At 39.6% G+C, this 11964-nt stretch overlaps 2 protein-coding genes and 1 non-coding gene across 5 annotated transcripts; all 3 read right to left on the bottom strand.

Moving 5' to 3' along the window:
- Positions 1-642: 642 nt before the first annotated feature.
- On the bottom strand, positions 643-7603 carry LOC135678575 (serine/threonine-protein kinase PBL34-like). Of its 3 annotated transcripts, XM_065191540.1 has the most exons (7): positions 7383-7597; positions 6933-7229; positions 4800-5137; positions 4549-4684; positions 2815-2951; positions 2619-2742; positions 643-1406 (listed from the first exon to the last, which is right to left on the bottom strand). In XM_065191540.1, the coding sequence occupies exons 2-7, from the start codon at positions 7153-7155 to the stop codon at positions 901-903; spliced, it is 1464 nt and encodes a 487-aa protein (XP_065047612.1). In that variant the 5' UTR covers positions 7156-7229; positions 7383-7597; the 3' UTR covers positions 643-900. The 3 variants fall into 3 exon arrangements, with proteins under 3 accessions (XP_065047612.1, XP_065047599.1, XP_065047602.1); XM_065191527.1 differs by having other exon boundaries at positions 2619-2951; positions 7383-7603; XM_065191530.1 differs by having other exon boundaries at positions 2619-2951; positions 7409-7603.
- A 165-nt stretch (positions 7604-7768) lies between these two features.
- TRNAG-GCC (transfer RNA glycine (anticodon GCC)) lies at positions 7769-7839 on the bottom strand. The gene has a single exon. It is a non-coding gene; the product is annotated as a tRNA-Gly (tRNA).
- A 195-nt stretch (positions 7840-8034) lies between these two features.
- LOC135678567 (pentatricopeptide repeat-containing protein At4g02750-like) lies at positions 8035-11656 on the bottom strand. Its single transcript, XM_065191517.1, has 2 exons — positions 9575-11656; positions 8035-8525 (listed from the first exon to the last, which is right to left on the bottom strand). The coding sequence occupies exon 1, from the start codon at positions 11436-11438 to the stop codon at positions 9807-9809; it is 1632 nt and encodes a 543-aa protein (XP_065047589.1). The 5' UTR covers positions 11439-11656; the 3' UTR covers positions 8035-8525; positions 9575-9806.
- Positions 11657-11964: the final 308 nt, after the last annotated feature.

Below are 11964 nucleotides of genomic sequence, written 5' to 3'. Positions count from 1 at the left end.
TTATGCCCTTGTTGATATTCTAGCCGAATTACTTTGATTATGTTGGTTACTTCTAAGATTTAGGGGTCTTATTTCAACCTCCAACACAACTCTATCATGATAGCTCAAGCGGCATTCAAATCGCTCATAACGAGAACGATTGTCATTTTCAACTTTGCTCAATGAACTCTATCGATAAAACAACTAGCATATTTAGCAAACCATTATCATCACGACGATTTAGCTTCTTCATTGGTTTCTATTAAACCATATTAACAACATGACATCAATAAAACAGACAAGCTTTCTTCCGATTTTTATTTTTACCTTCACTTCTTTTGATCATCACGGTGCTACAGTGCTCGCCTGTCTTGTAAACGAGAGAAACAATGCGCAGATGACGAACCACTTGCAATCCTGTAGTAGTAATTCGATGAACTTTTAAGCTCACATCAAATGAAGACTCCAAACCAGAGGAATCACCAACCAGAAAACAACAGCAACTCATACTCTGTTGACGTAGAAAGGTGGCCCCTGAGAGTTCCAAAATGTGCTTCTCATGCTTCAAGCTCTTCACACACTGTCACTCCGATTTCGCGGAATAGAAAAGATCCCAAAGACGACCACTACCAGCCCCCCTGATATCCCAAGATTCTTCGAGCATGCATTCTAAAGACTACCTCTGAGTCCATTCAACTATATAACAACCACGACAGATGATTGATGGACCGTATGAGGTCGGCATCAACTGTCAATATTCATCACAGTTATATTTCAGAAAACAAAGGGTGGTACCAACAGAAATACCCTCGTAAAACTTCCATTCACGACAGCCCATCAGACTCCACAAAGTCCTTAAACTCACCGGTGGCCAGCCCGATCTATTTCCTCGAGTAGAAATGACAACTGATCCATTCATGGTTATCGCCCGCTAGGCTTTGGAGATTGGTGGTATGAAGAAGCATGTGCACCATGTGAAAGGCTCCTCATTGGCTGTTGGCCATTCCTTCCGAAGGAACCCTGCAGCTTCGATCCATTTCTCGCACCCAGGCTGTTGGAATGTGCCATGGCTCGTTCTGTTTGCATGGTCTGGAAGAAGTAGGAAGAGCTGGCCATGTCTTTAAGGCTAACAAGTGGTTTGAGGGCTTCCACAACCTCGCTCATCATCGGCCTTGCCTTGGAATCCCGACTGAGGCATGCATACGCAAGTTGGGATACTTTCTGGGCACCTTTCACAGAGAAGTTGCCTTCCAAACGTGGATCTATGAGTCTGTAAAAGCGCCGTCTTTCTCCGAGGTGGGGACGTGCCCACTCCACCAGGTTGTGCTCTCCATTCGGCCGGTTTTTGTCCATGGACCTTCGACCTGTCATCATTTCAAGCAGCACCACTCCAAAGCTGTAGACATCACTCTTTGATGTCAAATGCCCTGCAAACAAACAAGGATAGTCAAGGATAATATCCAGAATGTTGAAGCAAGAATAAAAATACTGATATAGATCACTCAATCATTGAAGATTCATACCTAAATGTATGTGTATTATCTTAAACGGGTATGAGAAGCCACAAACATTTATAAAAGTAAAAAATATCTTACTAAAATCAACATGAAAGTAATTCCAGATAACCACCGCTGTTTCTTCAATTGAAGGATATGGTATTGAATAGAGAACTTGCCACACAAGTAGGCATATTTCTAGTTTGAGAATGGAAACAAATTCTAACCTTGATGGATTAAGATCTTCTATAATCAATTTCGAAAAGGGGCATGATGACAAATGGAACATGGTAGTATATGTGAATGCTAAATCTTCTGCCACAAGGTGACCAACATTTCTCCGTCCACACAAAAAGTCTACCAAATAATCTCCTCAATTAGTTCTGGAGGCCAACTACGAATCTTTGAATTATACTCACGATACCTGCTGAACGTGTTCTCATGCATATTAAACTATTATTTCACATCTGCTGATATCTAATGGGAACTTACTTTATCTATGTTTTCTTCCAAATCATTAAAAGCATATAAAATAAGTAGCACGCTAGAGTCAATCGACAATTATTGTTTGTCACAGATCTACGATAAGATTTAAAAATACAAATTAGAAAGGGAATGCAGGTGACTGCAAGTCCAAGGCAAAGAATATGCCTAGGGAGTTTATTTTTTCCATCCAAATGACTATATTACCTTCCAGGACCAGGCTTACATATTAATCCTCAGTGTTGCCATTTACAAAAATTCGGTGGAAGTTTTAAAATATATTTCAAGAAACAAAAATGGAGCAACAAGATGATACGTAATCTAGAGATGAGTGTACAATGGACGATCTGTACGGCCTACTTCTGTAGTGATCAGAAGATGAACTATCCAAACCGTGGATAAAGCAGTGAAAATTTATTAAAAGGATAACAATGTTGATAACATATTCCCTAAAAATGGCATTCTATAAACATTATTCAAAATGATTGAGCAAAAATGAAAAAACAAGAGAGATTTAATGAAGAGAGTTTTCAAGCATCATGCTGTAGCAACCAACCATCAGTTGTTTCAAGTAGAATCAGTGATGTAATTGCATGTGAAACATCTAATATAAAGTCCAAAAATAAATCAACCCAGAAAAAAAATCAATGATAAACTGACCTGTCATAACATATTCTGGAGCTGCATATCCATACGTCCCCATCACTCGGGTAGACACATGGGTTTTATCACCTTCAGGAGCATCTTTAGCAAGCCCAAAATCTGAGAGCTTTGCATTGTAATCCTGGACGCTTGAAGTGCAAGAAATGAGCCAATACCAAAGGAAAAATGTAGATATATAGCATTTAAAACATACCACATCTAACAGAATATTAGAAGATTTAAAGTCACGATATATCACTGGTCTTTCAGCTTCCTCATGAAGAAAAGCAAGACCCTTTGCTGCTCCAAGTGCAATTCTTATTCTGATGGACCATGGTAAAGGAAGGGATCCTGTTGCAGATAGGATAAACAGTAGGAAAGATTATAAGATAATTCTCCAGATGCAACATATATATAGGTGAAAAACAGCAGCATGAGATGAAACACAGAGAAAAGAAACTGCAAGTTCTCCAAAAGACTACATGAACAAAGCGAAAAAGAAAGTGATATAAACTGAGTGACGGATATATATATATATATATGTATATATGTATATATATATATATATATATATATGTATATATATATATATGTATATGTATATATGTATATGTATATGTATATATGTATATGTATATATGTATATGTATATATATATATATATATATATATATAGAGAGAGAGAGAGAGAGAGAGGATCCAGAGCAGTAATGAAGAGAAATTTATATGTAAAAGAGGGGCCAACATCCTTTAAAAAAATTAACAGGTTGGACAAGATTATCCACACCAATTCTTTTCATTGAACCAGATGCATAATCATGCCCTATCATATTAATACAGAGATTAGGCTCCACAGGTGAAGGAAATGAAGGGAACCAATAAAAATGGATTTTGTACAACCCATCCATGTTCTAACAGAAGAAATACTTCTACATTCATCTAGATCGACAAAAAGGTTCTTTACCCAAAATGGAAGACTGAGACAACAATATCAACTAGAACAGGAATTTCACAAAGATTTTTAGTTGTAAACTCATGTAAGAATTGACTATTTTCCTAACATTCATGTAGTTTGTCACCGAAACAAGAATACGCTGGAGAGAAAGATTTTGAGCACAGGCACCTATTAGGTCTCATATAATTTATTGTATCTAACAGAATCCATCCTAATGAAAAGGAGGAGAAATGATCTTCAATTTTTTACCTATGGAAATACCAGATGAAAACCCACATTTAAATAAGGAAGTTGTTGTGAGCTTGTTACCAGTACTCAAGAAACAATGTTTATATTAAATCAGCAGAACACCAATTTGTCAAAATTTAATGAAACAATATGACATTATTTGTTTATAATGGAGCAGACAAGCTACAGAAGCATCCACCTTCACAGAACACAATAAGGTAACAGATCTTGAAGCAACAGCCAAGAACCTGCATAGCATGGATATAGACCGACTAGAGATGGAAAATACAAGATATAGGGACACAAGACATAATGATGAATATATTTTATGATAATATTGTGGTAAGAGGATGACTTCAGCTTATATACGAAGTTGATCATCCTCTATGTAATTAGCATTACCTATATTTCACTGCTTTTAGACCTTGACTAGGAACAAGCCTAAATGAAGACTTAACACTGAAATATACGAAAGTAATAGCAGCATATCGACTAAACTCAAGGGCTTTAAATGCCATATGCTTCCCACATGCCTTCAACATGGACATAATATAGAGTTAACTATAATAGCACAAAATGAAACTCACCACTGATATATTAAACAAGTAAAAGAAAGAAATTGTTTGTCAGGTAAATATTTCGACTTTCAACCAGGTTCAGGAAATAGTGATAGGATTCAACAAAAGGGAAAAGGCTTTCTTAATACATAAAACAGTTGGATATTGAAACAAACATAAAAGATCCAAGGCATGGTGAGTTGTATACTTCTGAAAAGATGGTTTTCCAAACTTCCACGAGGCATAAACTCATACACTAGCAATCTTTGATCATCTTCAGTGCAATACCCGATCAACTTTACCAAATTTGGATGTTGAAGTTCACCAAGATAGTTAACTTCAGCCTGAAGGTAAATGAAAAGGAAATTACATCACAAATTTTCATCAACTAAGGACACATGGTAAGGAAAATATGCTTGTTACTCATTACTCAAAGCTAGTATTTTCTGAACAACGTACCAGCCATTCTCTATGACCTTGAAGACCATCATGGTTTAGGGTTTTGACTGCAACAGTAAGTCCTGTACCAGGTCTCACAGGAGCAGTTCCATTCTCTTCAATCCATCCCTTAAAGACACAACCAAATCCTCCCTCTCCAAGGAGGCTTTCTGGCCTAAAGTTTCTTGTTGCAGACTTGAGCTCATTGAAGGCGAACTTCCGCAATTGGGATGCAACCTTTAGATCCTCCCCTACTTTAGAAGCAGATGAACTGCTTTCAGCATTACTAGTGGTGGTAGAACCAGATGCTAGTGGAGCAACTGGCTGGTCCCTGCTACCATCATTTGTTGACTTACTTTCTGCAAGTCCATGCACAATTCAGTGTTAACTAATTGACATGCAGAATACAATGGAAAGCTATGAAAGGATAATCATGAGCAAGCATGTATGCCTAGAACAAATGTGAAATATAAACATATATACACCCTAGGGAAAAGAAATTTATAAAACCATAGATGTAAGTTAAGAAACTACAGTAGCCAATCATAATCATCCGGTGTATGAATGAGAAGAAACAGCAACTATATCTACGGAGGTGAAATGCAAGTATGTCATGTGTATCAAAGAAAACAAACATAATCTGAAGAACACCTACATTATGCGATTTTATTAAGCTTGTATTGCTGCATCTTTTTAAATTTTGACAAGTCCCATTACGGCCTATGAGCTATGGTAAGCAAATTATCAGAATACTTTCATAAGCATTGCAAACCATAGTAAGTTCAATTCTGCTGTTTTATTTGCCAGTGGAACTAAGTGTAGAGATGCTTCACTTTGAATGCTGACCGATCCAACCACCTTCATGTCAGTCACCTGAAAATCTTGGAAAATGGTTCCTACTGGGATCACCAGCCAGCCAACAGGGCCTCAATTAGTTAAACAGCAGTTGAGGGATCCCATTAGATCTGCCATTAGGTCCTTCAAAGGAACGAAAAAGTAATGAAAATCTTAAAGCTCTCCTCTAGATTCTATGGCTGTATTACTTTGAAATTCCAACAAATCTAATAAAGAAATTCACCTAAGGATACCCATCACTACCATTACAATACAAGTTCTTAATCTATTCCAAAGAACCAGAATACAAAAGTGAATATATACCCATCTCAACAGACCTTCATAGGCAGCAATATGCCCTCAAATGGTTCACTTATCCATTAGACTAGTTAAATTCTAATAAAGGAGTATAAAATTAACTAAAAATCGCCATTATTTAACCATTAAACAAGAACTTCAGATCTTCTGCCATGCAGAAGTGAAGGTACTATGAAGAACAGTTAGCAAGAAAGAGTAAGTAAAAGTCAAGCTAAAGCAATAGATCACCTTGGGCTTCAACAATTTCTTATCCCTCTTAATTTCCTCTAAATATGCCTGCTTCATCCTAAAGATTTTGCAAATTCCATCAAATCCTGTTGCTTCTCACATAATTGTAGTAAACTTTAACATCCAACGTGAGGATCTATCGTACATGGAGAGGGGTAAATTGTTGGGATATTGCAGCTTGTTGCTTTTGGAGAGGGAAAATTCCACAGACAAACTTGAAAGGTGTGTGTTTCATTTAAATACATGCATGCTAAAAACAATCTCATCAATCACAGAAGAAACTAACTGAAGTTGCAAGATGTGGAGCCTCCAAAATTAGGTGGCAAGTTAAGTTCAAAGTTAATACCTTCCTTTGACTGCAACACCACCTCTTTTTCTTTTTTTTACCGACTGGGCAGGAAAGCAATCGTTTTCCCAGATAATGCTCAGCAAACTAAATTATTGTTATGCAATAATCACCAAACGACAAGCATCATACAGAAGCATATCAGTACGAAATTAAGCAACATGCATTGCCTATCAAACCTCGTGCAGTACCAAGTAACAGTCCTCTTCACATTTTCTGCTGGGTATCGGATCATTTCTAGCAATAATTACCAAAAGACAAGCACCCAACCTAATAATAGAGATGGTCCAGTGGTACTAAAACAACAACAAGCCTATCCAGTGCCTATGAACGTCAAGCAACCCGGATCACAGATTAGTAACAGAGCATCAGGAACATTGTGGGAGACCCAAGTCAAAGGTAAAATGCACAGGTGGCCTAAATATTACCGCACTGAGTGGTGGCGCTACTGATCGAAGTATCCACCTTGGCTCTGGAAGGGATGCAACCACCCATCAGGCGGAACTTCATCCAGCACCCTGTCGCTTCCCGCTTGCTACTGCTTCCCTCCTTCTTCTTCTTCTTCCTCCTCCTCCTCCTGTCCTTCCTCCCGATTCCCTCCTTGGTTGCTTCCCACGCTGCCAGGTGAGCCTCCTCTGGTCCCAAGCCCATCGCCAGGAAACCAAGCGGTTCGAAATCCACTCAGCACGCCAAAGATCCTCGCACAAGAAAGACCGCTCCTTCCACTGCCCGCAGGAAATAAATTATAAAAAAAAGGCCTCAAACAATCCCTCCTTTCCACTGGAAAAATAAATACCACAGAATTGGGAACAAGAAACGAAAAAAAACGAAAGAAATTGTAAGGGGACAAGGATTGGAACGGGAATCAAGGTGAAAACCGAGGAAAAAGGAGGAGGAATCGAACAAGAAACGGAGGGATCCGGCGAAGGAGGAGGTCTTCTCAGGAACCCTAACGAGTAGGCTAAAAGAAGAGTGAGGGCAGGAGAGGAGGAAAAAGGAACTGGGGGCGGGCAGAGCGGGCAGTGGCGAGAAGTTCGAGAGAGGCGAAATCACGGGCAGGGCGGGCAGGAGGAATTTTAGCAGTGACAGAGGTGGGCGATGAGAGAGAGAGAGAGAGAGAGGTACAGTGATGGAGCTCAGTTTGTGTTCCCTTTTCTACGTTTAGTAAAAGAAATAGGAATTATAAGAAACTTCAACCATTAAGTCAAATTAATATTTTTGGGGACTATGGTTCAAAAATACTGTAAAACATGATAATTACGCGTGCACCAGCCGGGAATCGAACCCGGGTCTGTACCGTGGCAGGGTACTATTCTACCACTAGACCACTGGTGCTGTTGTGACAAAAGGCCCTCTTATTAATCTTAACATTATATAAGATACATTAGAATTTTACCCGATAAACATAAAATTAAGGGTACAAAACTGTACTTATAATTCAAATCCTAATCAAGCAAATGAACAAGTTGACCATTGTACCTACATATTTTTAAAGCTTAATATTCTTCCATGTATTGTCTCATGCAAACATAATTTCTGATCTCGTTTATTAATCTGAGTGAGTAGCATAAATAATACAATACAGTACCTTTTTTGGTGAAATCAAGAAGATTTATCATGATTTAAACATTGTTGGGGAAAAAAAGAGCAATAACAAAAAAGAAAAGCCAAATCGTACACTGTATTTTCTTGTGGCCTAGTGATATTTGATTTGGTCATGAAACAAGCAATAGTTCCTGTCTTCCTTCCACGGTGAGCACCGATTGTTCTAGAAGCTTATTGGTGGCAGCCAGCAGCAGCTCAGTCGGATCACTGGGATGGGAATCATCAGACCATGGGCAACGACCTCATCTCAGCTCGAGCAATCACCAATGGAAAGCTCTTCTTCTGATTACGGTTGACGGAGCTCCTCAATGCTCTGGTTCATGCACTCTACTGTGTCTCGTCATCACCTGCATGCGTTGCTGCATCGGTTCCCCCACAGCATTCCATAATGCTCCATATACAACAATTTGTTTTACCTTGAACATCAAAATACAACAATTGTTTGCATATCAGAACTTCACAAGCAATGTAATTCGTTCATAATAAACAACGTATTTCATGCTCAAATTTTACCAAATATAATTCACTGGCTAGATAAGTTGAGTGGAAATGCAGCTACCACAATACAATCTACTAAACGGTCCCCTCTACTGGTTTCCAGAATAACAAAAACATCCTGTTATACTGACCTTAATCATTTGACAAAAATCAGCTTTTCAAATTTGATATCTTGAAACCTTTTCAACCATTTAACTACTTAAGCAGAGTTCAAATTATTTATGTGAAGTCATGACTTTTCTTATTCTGTTTGTTTGTTGTCGTACAAGGCATATACACAAGCAAACCTGTTCAAAAGGATCTGTCCTATCTGCAACAAATGTCATCAGAATATGTTGCTTCGCCAAACAATCCAGATGGGCTTTTGAAATGATCTGTTCTTGAAAGTTATCAGTTATCAACAGTGATCGAATTGTGCCTGTTGTTGGCCTCATTAGTCATCAATTCCAGCTCCAGCCGATGAAGATACTATCCTGATCACCATTTCCAAAATCTCAGGTCATGCCGGTATTAGTCTGGGTATGTCCCTTCTTAAGCATATTGATGCAATTTGCACCATTGCATCTCCTAGATAAAGCAACATTAAGATATTAGCTACAGCTAGTAAGTAGACTTGTATGAGGATTGGAGGACCAGCTGTAGTGGAAATCCTTGCCTTATGTGTGCCTTATAGACATCTATACAAGAAAAAAAGCAAAAAATTCTGCACTCAATTTTTTTCTTTTCCTTCAATATAGTGGATTGGTTTGAACAGGTATTGTTGCAGACAAGTTGCAGTGGCTTAAAGCCCAAATCTTACACTCTATCACATACCTACGTGCACGAAACATAAAAGCAGATAAGGGTCAACTAATTAGCATGATTCAGTAACAATCTCAGTTATTGATATGGAAAATGATATAATAGCTGCTTTGCTGTATTTTATCTCCAATATAAGATGAGACAAATAAAGGGCAAGAAGATATACCAGAAAGATGCAGACATTATGTCTCTAAACTCCATGGTTGTTTCACATCATGTCCAACTGACTGTTCTGAAATTAATTGAAATGAGGACACTCACATTCTTCTTTCTAATAGAGGAGTTCTATTTCTCTTGAATCCTTCACATCAAAGCAAGTCTTTTGTTGTATCTTTTTTCCAAAGAATTGGATCATCATTCACCACCACGTGGGACAATACTAGGTTTTGCTTGAGATCCTATATTTCAACAACCCAACTGGACCCAAGTTCCTTTACTATACCTTTCTCTCTTAGTAAATTAAGAAGTTCCCTTGATTCCCTTCCAGTTTCTGTTCTGCAATAGATGTTTGCGAGTCCTAAATAGCTCTTTGTGTTATCAGTCTCCAGCATCTGCAGCTCTTGTGCTGCGACTCTGCCTATGTTTAAGCTCCCATGTATCGAACATGCATTAAGAAGAGTAGACCATGCGACAGAATTTGCTGCAAAGGGCATGCTTCGCAACAGGTCACGAGCTTCCTTAAGCATGCCAGTTCTCCCAAGCATATCTACCGCACAAATGTAGTGATCTAAAGTTGGTTCTATGCCGTATTTTCTACTCATTGAGTTGAAATAATCCAAACCGTCGACAACTAAGCCACCATGGCTGCAACTAGTAAGTATAGCCGAAAATGTGTTGCCATTAAAGTTGTTTGAAGCCAGTGCCTTTTCTGCAATCTCCAAAGCTTTTTGAGCATGCCCATTTTTCCCAAGACCATGTATCACAGAGTTCCATGAGATCACATCTTTCTTTGGCATCTCCTTGAACACTTGCAACGAGTCTTCCATCAATCCACAGTTGGCATACATTGTGACCAAGGAGTTTGAAACAAATATGTTGTTTGGATATAGACTATTCTTCACAGTGTGACCATGTATCTGCCTTCCGAATTCAAGCATGGTATGAGTAGCACAAGCAGTTAAGATGATCGTGTAGGTCGACAAGTTGGGCTTTGTGTCATGGCCTAATCTTAACAAGGAGAGGAATAACCTCAGAGCTTCTAATCCACGACGGCCTTCCAGCAATCCCGACATCATAATGTTCCATGAAAGTGTATCCCTTTCGTTCATGGAGTTGAAAATCTTGAAAGCTTGGTCCAGTAACAAGTTATGGGCATAGGCATCCATCATAATATTCCTTGAAGCTAAATCCTTCCACTTCATCCTATTGAAGACATGTTCTGCGTCATGTAAGCAATCCAATTTGGCATACACATCGATTAGAGCATTCTGAGCAAAGACAGATCCTTCTCCTGCCTCATCCAACAGCTTCAGTGACAAAGAGTGGATCTGCCTTACGGCCACAAGAGATCGTATGCAACCACAAGACTTGAGCACAACACTCAAAGTATAAGAGTTGGGTATCACTTTCGACTCGAAGAGTTCCCTGTAGAGACCCGAGAAGAGGCTCACAGCTCGGTGGGGCTCATTGTTCTGCGCGTAGCAAGATATCATGGCTGTCCACGAGAACACGTTCCGATCACTCGGCGGAATGGAATCAAACAGCTGCCGCGCTTCCCTAACGTGTCCTGACCTCGAGAGTCCAGCGATCATCGACGTGTAGGACCACGCATTCTTCCGAGGCATTTCCTCGAACAACTGCAAGGCGGAACCTAAGCGGCCCGAGTCGAGGAGGACGGAGAGCATCGCGTTGTAGGAGACCTGGTTTCTGTGGGGCATTTGTTCGAAGAGCTCTATGGCCTTCTGCACGTCCCCGTTCTTCCCGTACGCCGTGACCATCTTCGTCTGCGAGACGATCAGGGAGCGAACGGCGCATGGTTTCGAGACCAGGAAGTGCGCGAGCTGGCAAGCGCTGCCGGAGCGCAAGCCCATGGCTCGTGGTCTTCCGGCGTCTCTACCTCCAGAAAAGAACGGCTGAGGGATGCATTCAATTACAAATGTCACCCTGGGAAGAGTACATGTTCTCCGATTTCCTGGTAGAGAGGTTGAATCAACGTGAAATTGTTCGGGTACTATTTCACCGGCTTAATTAGTTAGACCCACATAATGTCAATCCCTTTGCATTTGAGGCCCTAAATGGCCTGGGTTTATTCCCCATGGTCTTAGCAACATGATCCAGTGTTCATTTGGTTTCTTGGATGTACATATAGATTTTGTATATATAGACATATAGATATGGCATGAGGGACGATTTTGCCCCACTGTTACGGACAAACTTTTAAACAGGATGTTTGATGTAATGTTTATGTATGTCCGTGTCTTTTAGTATGTTCATGCTTTGCACAGCATATAGAGGGACGATCGAAGGCTTAATAGTCTCATTTTAGTTGGGTTTGGTAGCCGTTTTAGGCTCGTAAATAAAGGTTATATCATGTGGACACTTGTGAGAGATTTTAGT

This window comes from Musa acuminata, chromosome BXJ1-1 (genome assembly GCF_036884655.1).
Source record: "Musa acuminata AAA Group cultivar baxijiao chromosome BXJ1-1, Cavendish_Baxijiao_AAA, whole genome shotgun sequence".
In the NCBI taxonomy this organism is placed as follows: Eukaryota; Viridiplantae; Streptophyta; class Magnoliopsida; order Zingiberales; family Musaceae; genus Musa; species Musa acuminata.
This window is presented reverse-complemented; position numbering and strand designations above follow the sequence as displayed.